The sequence below is a fragment of the Capra hircus genome, chromosome 18 (assembly GCF_001704415.2).
Source record: "Capra hircus breed San Clemente chromosome 18, ASM170441v1, whole genome shotgun sequence".
Lineage (NCBI taxonomy): Eukaryota > Metazoa > Chordata > Mammalia > Artiodactyla > Bovidae > Capra > Capra hircus.
The window spans coordinates 42,222,937-42,239,886 of NC_030825.1; the positions used below are offsets into that span (position 1 = coordinate 42,222,937).

At 48.1% G+C, this 16,950-nt stretch overlaps 1 protein-coding gene across 5 annotated transcripts in view; it reads left to right on the forward strand.

Annotated features, from left to right (window-relative positions):
- Positions 1–16,950, forward strand: part of ZNF536 (zinc finger protein 536) — a 452,519-nt gene that overhangs the window by 283,142 nt on the left and 152,427 nt on the right. For 3 of the 5 annotated variants that reach the window (XM_018062250.1, XM_018062249.1, XM_018062252.1), the window contains 2 exons: positions 2,306–2,458; positions 9,571–9,624. In XM_018062250.1, the coding sequence (XP_017917739.1) occupies positions 2,306–2,458; positions 9,571–9,624 (207 nt within the window). The remainder of the gene's footprint in view (positions 1–2,305; positions 2,459–9,570; positions 9,625–16,950) is intronic. The other 2 variants (XM_018062251.1, XM_018062253.1) reach the window with 1 other exon arrangement.

Sequence of the window (16,950 nt, forward strand, 5' to 3'; positions counted from 1 at the left end):
ATGGTGGCAGCTTTATCTGTCTATTTATCTACAGCTTGCCCTGGGCCAGGGCCCACCAAAGGCTGCAGTGGAGATGCATTCCCCACACTCTATATTCTCCTCTGTTGGATTGCTCCCCAGAGGCTCCGATGGAGGAGGGTCTCGGGGAGGTGCTCGACTGCTGATAGTGGGACATGGGGATGGGCAGGGATGCAGACTCAAAAGCCCACACCTGCCTCCTCCTGTCCTGAAGTCAACACTTAGTTTTGTTCATCATTCAAATGACAGCTCATGACATCCTAACTTAAATAGGATATCTTAACCCCATTGCAGGGAGCAGTTGGGCAGAATTTTAATCAGGCTCATTGTTATTTTAAGCTGACCTCATGATCACACAAAAGATAAGCGAGTTACGCTGGGAGAGCAACTGCAACAGGTTTGGTGTTGGGGTGGCTGTGGGGGTACAGCGAGATGGGTAAGAGTTGGCCCACCAGTTGTTTATACCTAGGATGTGGTTGATTCGGAATGGGCATCTGGTGTCTGGCCGTTTTCCTCCTGGACTGTTGGCAAACTGGTTCTTTTAACACAGCGGTGGCGGCAGTCCTCGTGGATGTGACCTGTGGACATGGGGCTGCCTGCTATGAATGCATGTGGGGCATTTGTCTGCCATGATCTTGAGAGCCTCCTTTGTGCCTGCTTGCCCTTATCAGTAGCCATCTCTGGAAGTCTTTCCACAGTCCTGTGGACAAACCACAAAGCTAGTGGTAGGTCAGGTGGGCTCTAGATGTGGATGAACCGAGTCCTCCTACCCATGTAATATTTTGAGGAAAAAAAGAGCTGGGCAATTAGACCTTTTGAACAACTCTTATCCAAGGGTGCTTAGAAGAGTTGGGGAGAATAGGAGTCAAAGCGAGCCTTCCAGGAAACTTTCCAGGGTGGCACACAGTCCAAATGCACAGAGGATGCTTGAAGCCAAAGTGTTCCACGGTTGTTCCGAGCAAACATCCAGATTAGAATTGAGTGTGATTGCCTTCACCTTGTTCATGGCCTATAAGTCTGTCCCTTTTGGCTGTGAGCAGAGAACACCAGGAACGGATGTTGAAGAATGAAAGCAATTTGCGTTTTCCATTGCTTGGAAGGTACAAATCTTGTTTATTTTGCTCTCTGCGGAACTCACAGGTCTGCTTATTATCCCAGAAAGTCCCCTTGTTCTCATAGTGAATCTACCGCGAGGCCTGGAGGGTGGGCCAGAAGCTGCGGCCAGGACCCTGCCAGCCTTGGGGGCTTGGGTTCTGTGCCAGGCAGAGGCCTCCAGCCCTGTGGGGAGGCCAGAGGAGAAGGCTTGCGTGCCTCCCCTTCTTGAGGCAAGATTCCCAGCTCCTGCCCCGCTCCCCTGATGTCGCCTCCTTGGCAATGTGATGTCAGGCCTCGGGTGTTGCAATAACATATCCTCCAACCACTAGATATTTTCACAGTTTTATTTACTATTATGTCCCGTCATTTCTGTGCAGAAGGCAGCCGTATGTAAATTTGATTCCATTTTCTAATGGTTTGGGTTACATAACAAATAACAGCAGGAAGGAAAATTTGTATTGATACTTTACAGAGGAAGTTCTCAAGTCACTGCACAAAGATTTAACTGTGGTGCTCTAAGTTTATGGGAGTTTTGCAGCTGAGTTTCTGCACATGACTTTGAATATGTCACTATATGTTTATCATGGGCTAATTGTGGAACCACATTTCCATACTTTTTCTTCTCTCTTTCATGAGATTACACCAGCCAGCGATGGAGGCAAGACTCTACAAGGAAGAAATGATCAGTTTGGGATAATTTTCTTTCCTGTCCCAAAATAGCTGTATGTCTGCATGTCTTAGGGACTCAGCCGAGACACATTTTTTTCCATTTGTTGCTTGATATAATGCAAATGTGATTTCGATTCTATAGCAAACTCTCCAGCTAGTCCATATTACAAATTAATCAGATTCAACAAACACCAACATTTTTAAACTTTTGCAAAAAAATACTTAATAGGAGCTAAGCAAAAGAAGAAATCAAACCAGCTGCTGACACAGCTGTTTCTTTTCTTGTTTAATTCAGTTCAATATAAAGGTACCATATGCTGCTTAAAATGATGATAGGAAAGATGAAATAATTTAAGAGAATAACAAGAAAATACATGAATTGTCAGCATTCTGTCAGATTTAGAGAATGAAATAGACAGGTGTAGTATTGACATGTCTAACTTTGTGTGGTGTTAGCAGTTTTGGTGCGAACAACTTCTGACATGTGCTGAAGTGATGTGAGAACGTTTCTCCTCCGCTGCAGACATTGGCGAGGAGGCTGGGAGATCGGCCGGCGTCCAGCAGCCCGCACTGCTTCGTGACAGGAGCCTAGGATCAGCCATGAAGGACTGCCCATACTGTGGGAAAACCTTCCGGACATCCCATCACCTAAAGGTCCACCTGAGGATACACACAGGTGAGAAATCTGGGTGCACAGCTCGGAGGAGGCGGCCCAAGCTGCCGCGCTCCTGTCCCAGGTCTAGCCTCTGTGGGCTGGTCTGTGCACCACTGTCTGGGTCTGAGCTGACCCTAACGACCTAGTTCTCTGCCCCACACTCACCCTCCTGAATGACACATGGCATGTGGACGTGGGTCTCCCGTGGTCCAGGTTTGGGCTGATGGTGCTTTGTCCGAGGCACGGAAATGTTTTGCTTACGGGGTCCTCCTGCTGTACTGAAGTCACACCTCCTACATCCCCATACGGACTAGGGGTCTTTCAGGTGCAGATGACTAGAACCCAGCTCAAACTGTAAAGATACAGGTCACGTAGGAGGTCTTTGAAGGCAGGCTGGCTTCCGGCCCCGTTGGGGTCACGCACCCACACCTGGGACTTGGACAGATGACGAGGGGAATGGGTAGCTCTCCACTGGGTCTCCTCGAAAAGAAAGATTGAGATGCTCTTAACCGAGCCTCTGGACGGCTGCTGTCATTTCCCATGTGTTGGCAGTGCCTGAGCCCCTCACTGTGAGGGCTTCTCTTGGTCTCTCTGCCTCGAGCCTCGGTCATGGTTCTTGTTAGCTTTTCTGCTAGTTGTTTGCACATTGCCAATACAAAAAAAAAAAAATCTATCTGAGATATGGACACCTCCATTTTCTTTGATTTTTCTCCTGACACATTATCTATTGGAGTATGAGCTGCTTCAGAGGATAGACAAATATGCCATCTATTTTCAAAAATAATTGTGGTCTGTTTCCCAAGGAATCAATAAAGCTCAGGGTTGTGCACGATATTTAGTGCATACAGGCCTCATGTTCAGCATGCTATGGGAGACAGGGAGCCCTCACCCGGGCCCTCACCCATGCCCACATGTCTCCCTGCCACCCAGCATCCTGAGGACAGGTGGTCATGGGCAGTGGGTGTAGGCTGCCATCTTTATATGCAGCCTGGGTACAGTGGGCCTCGCCACTGTCCCTCCCTGTCCTGGAGCACTTCTCTCGTGGGGTCACCCCAAGGCAAGAGAGGACTCCTAACATGCACTGACGATGCAGCAGGCTCTCTTACCCTCTGGGGTCCATGGACTCCGACCATCTTGACCTTCATCACCTCCCTGTGACCCCATTGCCGTCTTCCTGTTCCTCCTGTGTAAGAGGTCTTGCTTCTGCGACAGGACCTTTGCACCTACTGCCCCCTCCCCCTGGACTGTTCTTCCTCCAAGTGTAACTGGGGGCTTAGCTTCACGTGATCTCTTGAGAGGGACCATGCCTAACTACCCTGCCTGAAATATCCCTTGTGCCCCTGCATTATTTTTTTCATAGACTTAGCACCTTGTGAAACTATCTTGTTCAGTTCAGTTCATTTCCTTATGTGTTGTTTATCTTCCGCCAAGTAGAATGTGAGGGTGGTAATATTGTCCATCTTTTTAAATGCTATAGAACCCCAGGCCTGCAAGAGTACCTTGCAGTAAACTATAGCTTAGCAGAGGCACAGTGCATTTATTTGAGAGGTTGAATGACAGACCAAATAAGTGAGTGACCCTTCTCCTTCAGTCCCTGCTCTATGCTTCGGAACCTGGACTCTTCCCTGGGAACCTGTGGTCCTTCTAGAAAGACCCTCTGCACACGCGAGCTGGTCAGAAGCTACCATGTGGCAGCCACCCTACAGGTGCCAGATGCATGGGTGTGGATGGAGCTCGGGGATGGGTCCCTGAGTTCCTGCCTCAGGGCCTTTGCACTTCTCTGTAAGAGAGGTCACCCACCGGCTTGTGCCCTCACTTTCAGAGTGGCACCCATGTCCCCTTCTCAGTGAACTTATCCCAGTGAGAGGGCTCAGGACAAGACAGCTTTTGCAACCACACCGATGTCCACTTTCCTCCTCAGGTTGTATCCAGGGTCCCCAGTGTTATGGCTGGGGGACCCACAGATGGGAGACAGTCCGCCAGGGCATCCACCATCCTGCTGTCTACTGGGGTGTAGAGACCTATCCAGGCAGCTGCTGTGGTTCTGCCCTTTCTGGTGATGTAGATACAGGCTCTGGGGCCAGGTTTCCCAGGCAGGTGAGACCGGCCCTTCCAGGGTTAGTGTGGGTCAGGAAGGAAAGAGGCAGTGTCTCCCAACCAGGAGCTCTGCCAGCCCACGGGCCCCCACCCACCCTCAGCTGGACTGTGGTTTATGTGGAAATGCCAAAGAATATTCCTGGTAAGTTAGGACTGAAGCCAGCAGAAAGAAGTCTTGCTGAACCTGAGTAGAAACAAATGGATACTGCTTTTGAAAGTTTTAAAGTTTGAGGAAGACTGTATTTGTCCAAGCTTCTGCTTCTTTTGCTTCCTAAACTTCTGAAGTTTGTGACCAACAGTCTTTGGTGACATTGAGAGAAGTGACATAGGACCATGGACCGAGGCATTCTGGAGACTTCCCAGAATAAGGCTGAAAATGAGCGAAGTCATGGAAACATCACACCAGCCCTCCTTGGAAGCAGAATTTGCAGGGTTTGAAAGGCAGAATGGTAACCAGATAAAGATCAATTTCCTTTTTATCAAAGAACAAAGAAGTTGGAAAATGCTTACAGTTGTGCTTTTGAACAGAACAGAAAGTGTTACATGTTATAAATCACCAAAGTAAACATCCATTATGACAATGTACAAGCGTAGATTACGCGAGTAATTAAAAATCAAAATCAAGTGGTCTGTTAATGAAGGAGTTAATAGGGGCCCCAGTTGTGGAGATGTCCTGGGCTGCCTTCCCTGTCTCTTTGTGGTTTTGTGATTCCAGATGACATGGTCAGAGGACAGCAGTCTCCAAAATAGAACAGTTGTTTTCCAAAATGCCATCTTTTGAAGTTTTTCTATAATGAACCTATATAAGCACAGTAAAACTCTGATGTGCAATAAATATATTTTAATTGGTCAGGATATGAGGTGGTACATTCTCTGTATCTTTCTGTCCTACCCCATCTCTGTGGGAAGTTTTGATCGTATAACATCAACTGATTAAAAAAAAAAAAAAACCAAAAAAAACCACTTTCCTTTTTTTAACTCCCGCTACATTAACTCAATTACTGCTCTTCTTCTCCAACACCTGTCTATTAAGAGAGGTTCTGAGCAGATGCACCAGTCAGGTTGCTCTGAACACCTGGGGGCTGGGCAGAGCCTGCAGGGAGCTAGAACATTTCAGCTGCTGCTGAGCTCCAGCCAGATCTATGGGGAACAGAGAGGAGCACCCAGAGGACCCTCAGATCCTAGGGCTGCCCCACTCTGGCTACTGCAGGAAAGATGTGGATTGCTGATTCCACCTAGGGAAGGCGGAACTCCTCTCCTGTTTAAAAGTCTGGCTGATTAGGACCAAATCACTAGACGTGCCTGATTTGTCTACTAGAGCACACTGCTAGTGACTGGAATTCAGAGCCAGACGCTAAAAAGACTGTGTCAGTTAGGGCTCTCCAGGGAAAGCCCTGTGTGTGTTTACACATCTATATACATATATATGTATCTATATATATCTATAGAGACATATCTGTGTACATATACATGTATAGACACATCAATCTACATATATACACATTTATATATATACATGTCTATATACATCTGTGCAATATGTATACATATATATTCGTGTGTCCATGCATGCTAAGTCACTTCAGTGTGTCTGACTCTTTGCAACCATATGGACTGTAGGCCACTAGGCTCCTCTGTCCATGAGATTCTCCAGGCAAGAATACTGGAGTGGGTTGCCATTTCCTCCTCCAGGGCATCTTTCTGACCCAGGGATTGATTGAACCCAGGTCTCTCTCCTGCATTGCAGGCGAATTTTTTACTGTCTGAGCCACCAGGGAAGACCTTTTATATATATTTATATATAGATTGAGGGCAGGAGGAGAAGGGGGTGACAGAGGATGAGACGGTTGGATGGCATCAGCGACTCAATGAACATGAGTTTGAACAAATTCTGGGACATCATGAAGGACAGGGAAGCCTGGCATGTTGCAGTCTATGTGATCGCAGAGAGTCAGATATGTCTTAGCAACTGAACAACAATAAATACATATATATATATATACACACATCAATATACATATGTTTGCATGCTAAGTGTGCATGCTATGTTGCTTCAGTCATGTCCACTCTTTGTGACTCGTAAGGACTGTAGCCCTCCAGGCTCCTCTGTCCATGGGGATTCTCCAGGCAGGAATACTGGAGTGGGTTGCTGTGCCTTCCTCCAGGAGACCTTCCTGACCCAGGGATTGAACCCGCATCTCCTGTGACTCCTGCATTGGAGGCAGTCTTTACCACTGAACCACTGGAGAAGCCCTATATACATATATACACATCAATATACATATACACATATCTGTATATATCTGAAAGTGAAAGTCACTCAGTCGTGTCTGACTCTTTGCGACCCCATGGACTATACAGTCCATGGAATTCTCCAGGCCAGAATACTGGAGTGGGTAGTCTTTCCCTTTTCCAGGGGATCTTCCCAACCCAGGGATCAAACCCAGGTTCCCCACGTTGTGGGTGGATTTTTTACCAGCTGAGCCACAAGGGAAACCGTTATATACGTGTGTGTGTGTGTATATATATATATATTATATATATATATGTGTGTCTATATACCTATACCTAATAGACTCTTGAGAGTCCCTTGGACTGCAAGGAGATCGAACCAGTCCTTCTAAAGGAGATCAGTCCTGGGTGTTCTTTGGAAGGAATGATGCTAAAGCTGAAACTCCAGTACTTTGGCCACCTCATGCAAGCAGTTGACTCACTGGAAAAGACTCTGATGTTGGGAGGGATTGGGGGCAGGAAGAGAAGGGGACGACAGGGGATAAGATGGCTGGATGGCATCACCGACTCGATGGATGTGAGTCTGAGTGAACTCCGGGAGTTGGTGATGGACAGGGAGGCCTGGCGTGCTGCGATTCATGGGGTCGCAAAGAGTCGGACACGACTGAGCGACTGAACTGAACTGAACTGAATATATATAGAGAGAGGAAAGAGAGAGGTCTTTATTGTAAGGAATTTGCTCACTTGATTATATACATACATACACATCAATATACATATACACATATATCTATTTATATATATACACACATATATACATCTGTATACCTAATATATATAGAGAGAAATAGAGAGGTCTTTGTTATAAGGAATTGGCTCAATTGATTATATGCATAATATACACATCAATATCCACATACACACATATCTCTATATATCTACATATATATGTATATAATCACATCTCTATACATAATATAGAGAGAGAGAAAGAGAGAGATCTTTATTATGAGGAATTGGCTCACTTGATTATGGAGGCTGATTAAGGGTCCAGTGTGTCTGTTTTGTGCAGGAGATTGGCAGGTACTGATCAGTTCCTGAAAGGCTGGAGGGGTCTGCATTCCCCACAAGCCCTAGAAGGATATAACACCCCATGATCTGCAGACAGCAGCTGGAGGCCCAGGACAGGGGATGGTATAAATTCCCATCTCAATCCAAAGGCCTGGGAAGCAAGAGGGCTGATGTTTAAGTCCTAGCCTGAGATGGACTCCCAAGACAGGAGAAGACTAGCCTCCCAGCTCAAAGAGAGAGCTCCCTGTTCAGATTTGTTCTATTCAAGACTTCAGCAGATTGGGTGAGGCCCCCTCACACTGGGGAAGGCAATCTTCTTTCTCTGTCTGCTCTTCAAATGTTAATCTCATTCAGAAATACCTTCAGGGACACATCCAGAATAGTGTTTGACCAAACATCTGGGCAACCGGTGGCCCTATCGAGTTGACGCATAAAAGTAACCATTGCAGAAATGCATCAGCAAACACTTAGTCATCCATGTAGCAGGAGGCAGGGAGGCCCCCAGGTTGCCCTTGACTGAGGCCAGCCCGTCATTTCAGTAACAGCAGCCTCCAAAAGCACTCCATCCATTCCCTCACTCCCCCCCTCCTCCAGGGACCACCTTGGGGATACACTGAGGGGTCCAGTGTGTCTGTTTTGTGCAGGAGATTGGCAGGTACTGATCAGCTCCTGAAAGGCTGGAGGGGTCTGCGTTCCCCACAGGCCCCAGAAGGATATAACACCCCGTGTGTCGGCCCACCTGTGTGTCCGACGTCCCAGGTGATGCCTGCTGTCTCAGGAATGACCAGTGCAGAGAAACGTGCTAAGCAACCTCACCCATGAAAACTTGGAGGCACTAAAGTTCAGAGGCTAATTAAAAATAAATCTCATTAGTTTTTGTCCCCTCTTAAAGTATGCGCGTGGTTTATTAATCTGGTTTTGATTTGCTGCGTGTGCGGCTCTGGCCCAGAGTTGGGAACCTCCTTATGGGACTAGATTTGCACAGGGAAGCCAGCAGTGGTTCTCTGGGGGTCTCAGGGTGGGCTAAGGGGCATGCCCAGCACTGCCCAGCGGTTGGGTGCTGGCTGGGTGGGACACACAGGATGCCCTCCTCGGGTCACACCAGCATTCTTAGCACCAGGCATGAGTCTCCTTTGCCTGATGGGTCTGAAGGAAACGGTAGGGGTGAGAAGGGGGTGAGAAGGGGCTGAGAGCCCTCCAAGGGAGAGGCACACCCTGGGGGTTTTCTTGCTTCATGACTGAGGCTGTCTACACAGCGTGGCCGCAACCGACTGCGACAGAAAAATTCAGCCATCAAGGGCGATACAGCAGTGACAGTGGTAGTCGCTGTAGTCATCACTTTCTGTGCACTCCCGCGTGCAAACACTGTGCACTCCCGCGTGCAAACACTGTGCACTCCCGCGTGCAAACACTGTGCTAAGTGCGGCTCACTGCTAGCGGATTATTGTTATTCACCCCTTAATCCTCACAGCACCTTGGAGGCCAGGTTCCACCCCTCCCACCCCACCCCCCACGTCTCCTCCCCACCTCTTCCCCTTTGCAAGGGAGCGCGCTGAGCCTCAGGGACGTGAGGTTACCCGCTGGGAGTTGCCCAGCGTTGACTACAGGTCATAATTCAGACCTGCCTCGTTTAGAATCCCGTTCTTCTAACCACTGTGCTGTACTGCTATTTTTACTGTTCTGGGTGAACTTTTGGCTTGTTTTAGGGAATTAATGCAACATTTCTTTGACAGTGTGTGTCCACACCATAACCAGCGGGAGGAAAGGAAGTGACTTGTACCCACAAGGTGTGTTGACGCAGCCTTTCGGCGATTTAAAAGGGAAGTACTATGCACCCTGGCTCCTCCCCTCCCCTAACTCAGCCTGGCCTGAGGCCCCCTTGACCCAGCTTGCCTCCATTTACGCTTCGCACAAGGAGCTTAGGGAGGTGGTGAGGCAGGGGCATGGCCACAGGGGCTGGCTGGTGGAGGCGCCCTGGTCCCAGCGTGGAAGGTGGGGTGGAGTAGACGCTGACCTCATGGAGAAGATAAACTCCCACTGCCTTTCTGGAAACTGCCTTTCAACTAAGCACCGACTGGTATGCAGATGTGGGTGGGAATGAAAGTTCAGCCACCTAAGCCAGGCGCCTTACACCTGATTTGCACACACGCAGCTTACCTTTGATGTGTCTGTATTTCCTGTTCTAGGCGAGGTAACCAGGCTGTTTTAACATTTATAAAAGCACTTTGAATAAATTCAAGAAAGGATTGGTTAAATGGCATGCTTCCCATTTCCTTTTCTAAAAGGAGAGTGTGAGTTGTTGTTCTTCATGGGGGACAGCCACCTGCGTAATGATGAAAAAACAAAAGACCCACTTGCCCAAAAGGAGATGATTCCTTTTTTTTCTTTTTGTTTTGAATTAAAATTCCATCATTTCTCTAAGATGAACTAAAAGCCCATTTTCTTTCTCCACAGTCCCCCATCCTTGCTTTTCTTGCCTTAATGACATCCCAAACTTTTGTTGAAAATAATTGATTGAATTTAAATTTCCTTAAAAGTTTAAGAGGTAATGTTACAGTATAAATTTCCTACCAAACACTAAGTAGGGAAATATCCATTAGTGAAATTAACTACAGTTTCTAGGTAGCTAACAATGTGCCGTATACAGTAGGGCATGGCTAATGAACACTGCAGTGGGTGATATTTCATTATACAAATTAATGCTCACATTTTAATGGGAAAGTCACATAATGAATCTCGGCTTCAGTGACAGCAATTAGAGACACAGATTGTCCCCTTCTGGACAAGGCACTGTTTAGCAATAAGCAGCTGTGTGAAAAGTCTTCAGGTTTACAACATATATATGCTTTGGGGGAATTAGTGTACAATTTATATTAATGTACTGAAGCTTCGCTACAAAGGCACCACCATATTTATCTCTCCTGGTATTAACTAAGTAAAGATATGTAGAAAGACTAAATAAATATCAAATAGAGGATGCAAATATGGAAAAATACTTGGTTACCCAACTTAAAAGCAGAAACACTTTTGGGGTTTAACACCCACACACAAAAGTTAGAAACATGAAGCTCTTCTTAAAAGCTTGATAAAGGGATTTCCAAAGAGAATAAAATGAATCCCCCTGTCATTTTTGGAGAAGTGCTAAAGGGAACTTGGTCTGAATGGTTCCAGAATAACTCCCCAGAACAGTGAAGTTTCCTCGAATATCAAGTGCAAAGAATGATGAAGGACATGACCATGTAAAAATAGGTACAGTGAACTAATTAAACCACTGGTCGTATATTTCTTAAAATTTATGATACAACGACTTGGAGATGTTATCAATGATATTCCAAAATTGAATATACATCTTATGCCATGTGTCAGTGGGTAGCTGGTTTAATGTAAGATGGTTCCAATAATTTCACTAGTCTATGAAATGATGAACTGGTGATTTTTTAAATTTATTATGCCTTTTCTAGCAAAACTTTCTTTTCTAGCAATGCATTGTTTGGGACCCCATCCTATTCCTTTAAAATATTGTGAGAAGTTTCCCCACAGAAAGGCACCCCCACTGTCTGTCCTGCTTCCTTCAGTGGGTGAAGGGCTCAACACTTATCGTGCTTTCCCCAGACACAAGGTTCATAGCCCAGACGCAGTCTGCAGAATAGGGTCCTTGGCTTGAAGAAGTTTTTAAGTGCATGCCATTATTTAATAACTGGGATATTGCATGTAGAAATCTGGAGGTTAGACATTCCTTAGACAGTCAAAGGTCCTATATTCACTGCTGATGGCGTTGGGTGACAGCTCCCCTCCAGGAGAGGGGGGTGGCCCCCACCCTGCTGTTTCACGTATCATCTGTTGGGTTCTGAAAGCATCTCTGTGTGTGGCTCCTTCAACAAGCAGATGCAAAGATATTGAATCCAAACATCATGGAGGTGACCAGAGGGCTCATGTTGCCCTGGAGGCCTAGGGCGAATTGTCTGATCCCCTGAGTAGATTTGGACTCATTATGGGCCTAAGCGGACAATCATTCAAGTGGACAGAGCTGCTGGCAGGGTCTGAGGTTGCCTGGGCCACAGGGCTGCACAGAACGCCTTTCCAAGTCTTAGGCAGAGCCCGGCCCATAGAAGAGGGCTGGGTGGCCCATTGGCCCACCCCTTGGCAGACTCCTGGGGCTTTGTTAAAGCCAGCCTAGTGCGGGCCAGACGGGGTGACGCTGACTAAGGAGTGGCTCCCGGCATGGAACTCAGCATTTTTCTGTCAAGCAAGCTGCAGAGCAGACCTTGACTGCACCTCAGAGCACTGAATGTGCTGACGGTTTCTCCCACAGTCCAGGCCACTGTTGTGAGACGTTTGCCTCCCGCACCGAAATGTGCCCTCAGGGAGGCTGGCCAACAGCTGGGATGTTTGCAGTAGAAACAAATCCCTGGCGTGGCCAGGATTCCCCAGGGGATATGCTCACCCCCCAACCCTGGTCTGCTGGCCAGAAACGCACCCAGCCGGGCTGGCAGTGGTCTCAGAAGCATTTCCCTGTCCCCTTTGTGATGATGAAGCCCAGGAGAGACAAGGAAAGGCTTCAAGGCAGAGGGCAATAGTGGTTATTACACATTAGGGATTATAAAGAAAGTAAAACTGGGCTTTTGTTCATTTTTGAAACAAGATATCTAACGTTTGTGGGTTTATCCCATGGAACTCACTCTGGAGCACTTATCTGGGGACTGGGTGGTACGGGGCAGTCACCTAAACAAAGCCCCTCAGGAACTTGGAGGTGAGGCCACACGGAGAAACCCACCGCTGAGGGCTCTTCCAGGATGTGCTCAGGGAAACTGCATGGGGTTTTCTAGAACCTGAGCTGTCGAAATAACCCTTGAGGACTCTATTAAGTGGCCCTGAATTTACCAGGGCCTGGACCCTTGGAGACTCAAATGCTAGGAATGAACTATCCTTGTGTCTCAACTGTGGTCTTTCTCCCCTGAAACAGTGGCAGTCAAAGCCTACAGTGGGCCAAGTGAAGAGCTCCTCTCCTACATTGTGTGACGTGTGTGTGTGTGTGTGTGATTTGTGGTGTGTATCTGATGTCTTTGTGTATGTGTATGTGTGTGGTGTCTGCGTGTGTGTGAATGTGTGTGATATATGTGTAGTGTCTATGTGTGTGGGGGGGTTGTGTGGTGTGTGTGGGGGTTTGTGTACTGTCTGCATGTGTGTGTGCTGTGTGGTGTGTGTGCGCTGTGTGGAGTATATATGTGGTATGTGTGATGTGATGTGTGGTGTCTGTGTGTGTGTGTGGTGTGGTGTGTGTAATGTGGTGTGTGTGGTGTGATGTGTGGGGTGTATATGGTATCTGTGTGTGTGGTGTTTGTAATGTGATGTGTGGGTTGTGTTTGGTGTGTGTGTATGGGGAGGATAGTGTGGTATCTGTATGTGTGTGTGCTGTGTAGTATGTATGTGTGATGTGATGTGTGGTATGTGTGTTGTGTGTGTGTTTTGTGTGTGGTGTGTAATGTGTTGTGTGGGTTGTGTGTGGTGTGTAATGTGTTGTGTGGGTTGTGTGTGTGTGTGATGTGTGGTGTGGTTGTATGTGGTGTGTGTGTGATGTGTGGTGTGTGATGTGTTGTGTGTGATGTGGGTTGTGTGTGGTGTGTAATGTGTTGTGTGGGTTGTGTGTGATGTGTGTGTGTGTGGTGTGTAATGTGCTGTGTGGGTTGTGTGTGGTGTGTGTGTGATGTGTGTGTTTGTGTGTGTTTTTTGTGTGTGTGTTGTGTGTGTGTGTGTGGTGTGTAATGTGTGTTGTGTGTGGTGGTGGATGTGTGGTGTGGGGGGGGGGGGGGGGGGGGGGGGGGGGGGGGGGGGGGGGGGGGGGGGGGGGGGGGGGGGGGGGGGGGGGGGGTGTGGGGTTGTGTGTGGTGTGTGTGGTGTGTAATGTGGTGTGGGTGGTGGGGTTGGTGGTGGTGGTGGGTGTGTGGTGGATGTGTGGTGGGTGGTGTGTGGTGTGTGGGTGGGTGGTGGTATGTGTGTGTGTGGTGTGGGTGTGGGTGTGTGTGGGTGTGTGTGGTGTGGTGTGTGGTGTGTGTGGTGTGTGTGATGTGTGGTGTGTGGGTTGTGTGTGTGGTGTGTGTGTGGTGGGTGTGTGGGGGGGGGGGTGGTGTGTGTGTGTGTGTGGTGTATAATGCATTGTGTGTGGTGTGTGATGTGTTGTGTGGGTTGTGTGGTGTGTGTGTGGTGTGTAACGTGTTGTGTGTGTGTGTGAATGTGGTGTGTGTGGATACTGTGGGTGGTGTGTCTGTGTGTGGTATGTGTGGTATGTGTGGTGTGTAATGTGTTGTGTGTGGTGTGTGATGTGTGGGATGTGTGTGGTGTGTGATGTGCTGTGTGGGTTGTGTGTGTGTGTGTGATGTGTGGTGTGTGTGGTGTGTAATGTGTTGTGTGTGTGTGATGTGTGGGTTGTGTGTGTGTGATGTGTGTGGTAATATGCTACGTGGGTTGTGTGTGGTGTGTGTGTGATGTGTGGCGTATGTACAGTGTCTGTGTGTGAGTGGTGTGTGAGTGTGGTGTGTGATGTGTTGTGTGGGTTGTGTGTGTGTGTGATGTGTGGGTTGTGTGTGTGTGATGTGTGTGGTGTGTAATGTGCTGTGTGGGTTGTGTGTGGTGTGTATGTGATGTGTGGCGTGGGTACAGTGTCTTTGTGGTGTGTGTGTGTGTGGTATGTGATGTGTTGTGTGGGTTGTGTGTGGTGTGTGTGGTATGTAATGTGTTGTGTTTGGTGTGTGATGTGTTGTGTGGGTTGTGTGGTGTGTGTGTGTTGTGTGTGTGTGATGTGTGGGTTGCATGTGTGTGTGATGTGTGGTATGTGTGGGTTGTGTGTGGTGTGTGTGTGTATGATGTGTGGCGTGTGTACAGTGTCTGTGTGTGAATGCGGTGTGTGTGGGTACTGTGGGTGGTGTGCCTCCCACTCTGATCGCTCTGCTGGGTCTCCTCTCCTCCCCTGTGAGAGCAAGGCTCTTATCTTTTTGGTTCTTCCCTTAGTCTCCAGCACCAAGTACTGTACTTGGTGGGTAGGGACTTGCTCATTCCTTCAGAGCCTGTGTGAATGAATCTGTGTTTCTGGGTGTGCGGTTGCATACATGTGTGGACATTTTTGTCTCTGGCATCATTCAGGAGATGTGGTTTGGCTCTGGACACGACCTTTAGAATTGACATGATGCCCCAGACAACACGTGCTCCAACTTGCCACATTACAGGTCAAGGAAGCCAAGGTCCCAAGATGAGAATCCTGTGCCCCGTGGAGCAAAAATCGTCCAGAGTGTCTGTCCCAGACTCTCCAAACGCCTCCTGGGGGCCAGAGGCCCAGACTCGCGCCTCTGCCCCTTGGTCCCACAGCATCCGCCTAGAAGGGCAGTTCCCAGGGAGGCTCCTTGTAGTGGTTCTCCACCCAGCCTCCATAGAGGGTCACGTGTGGGGGCCTTTGCCCACCTCAGGTCAACCCCAAAGGCCAGTCTGCCCCGGGAACTTCTGGAAGTAAAGGTGGGACCAGTTATCAGCACTTTTTAAAGCTCCTCAAGCAGTTCCACTTTGATTTTTCAAAATGTAACGTTTACACTGTTGGCTTCAGAATCATCAGGGACACCTATGGAACCACCCACTTCTACCCCCTCTCCCCCGGACCCAGGGAAACAGAACTGCTGTGCCTTGGGTCCCAGGACAGGCGTTTTAAACTCTCTTGGGGGTTCGAATTCTCAGTACAGTCTGAAAACCGCTGCTCCAGTGAGCGTTTCAAGTGTGTGTCCCTTGGAAATCGACACACATCCCCCGAGCATCCTTGCTGTCGGCCAGGAAAGGCAGCCCCATCCCACCAGGCGTGGAGGGAAGCCCTGCTTTCTCCCTCTGCAGCTCCTGCTGATGGATGCCCATGCATGCTCTGCGCACCCTTTGCCAGATGCGCTTAATCGTTTCCAGGTGCATTTTTGAAATGCATCCTGAGTCTCATCCAGTACCTGCAGGCACCTTTGCCAGCTCTCACTGCAGGGCCATCCCCCAGGCCTTACACCAACCCGTGGACCAGGATACGAGTTCCTTGTCAGGCTTTCCTGCCACAAGCCCCACAGCTTGCTCCCCCGACCCCTGCCCCTCAGTTTCAGGGGCTGCCTCTGCTGCAACTGGCACTGGACTTCTGTGTCAGCCCAGAAGTACCCCATCCACAATGCCCATCCCGCAGAGAGTTCCCTAGTCTCCAGTGAAATGTCACATAGCAATGGCTGAAGGCAATTGGAGCCTATCGTGGGCATTGACTTCAAGAAGTGGGAAATGGTGCCTTAAGCCACTCATCAGAAAGAGAGTCCCAGCTGGGTCCTCTCTGATGTGTCCCGGGGAACCTTCACCTGCATATAGGTGGGAAAGAGAAGTACACAACCCCCATTTGATGAGGCAGGTACAGCTTCTCCAAGGCTAGAGCACACAGTCTGGAGGTGACGTGGAGTCCTCTGTCAGAACCTGGGCTGGTGGTCCTCTTATTTACAAAATCCATGCATCCTCCCCCTGTCCCTAATAAGTATATTACCCCCAAATACCCTGTGCCTGGAGACTGCGAATCTGGCATCACCTGAGACTAGACATGGTAAAATGTCTCCAGAATACACCGTTCACCCTTGACTTGCTGTTGCTTTAGATCACTGTTTTACAACAGAATAGAGGAAGTGGTGGGGGAATGCCTGAGTTTCCTTGGAGAAATAATAATTGTGATTATTGACAGAGTGCTGTTGTAAACAAGGAACTCGAACAGTCCCATTTCTTCCAGAGAGCTTTTTGATTCCAAGGTCCAGAGAAGACCCTGGACTGTGCACAAATTCTTAGCATATATTTAAATTCACATTTGTTTACCCTCCTCTCTTTTCCTCTCCTACAATGCAAGCAGGTCTCAGTTGTATGTCATGGTGTTTTTTTCCATGGTGGAAAGAACAATAGAAGTTGTGTGTTGGATTTAAATAAATATTTAATTCATGAAAATGATCTTATATGTTTTAAAACAGCCTTTAAAGCTATTTTTATTCTCTAGAAAGTGCTTATTATAGGTAAATTACACATTTTACTACCGGAGCATTAGGTTTGCCATTAGTACAAATTTAAGGCACTACAAA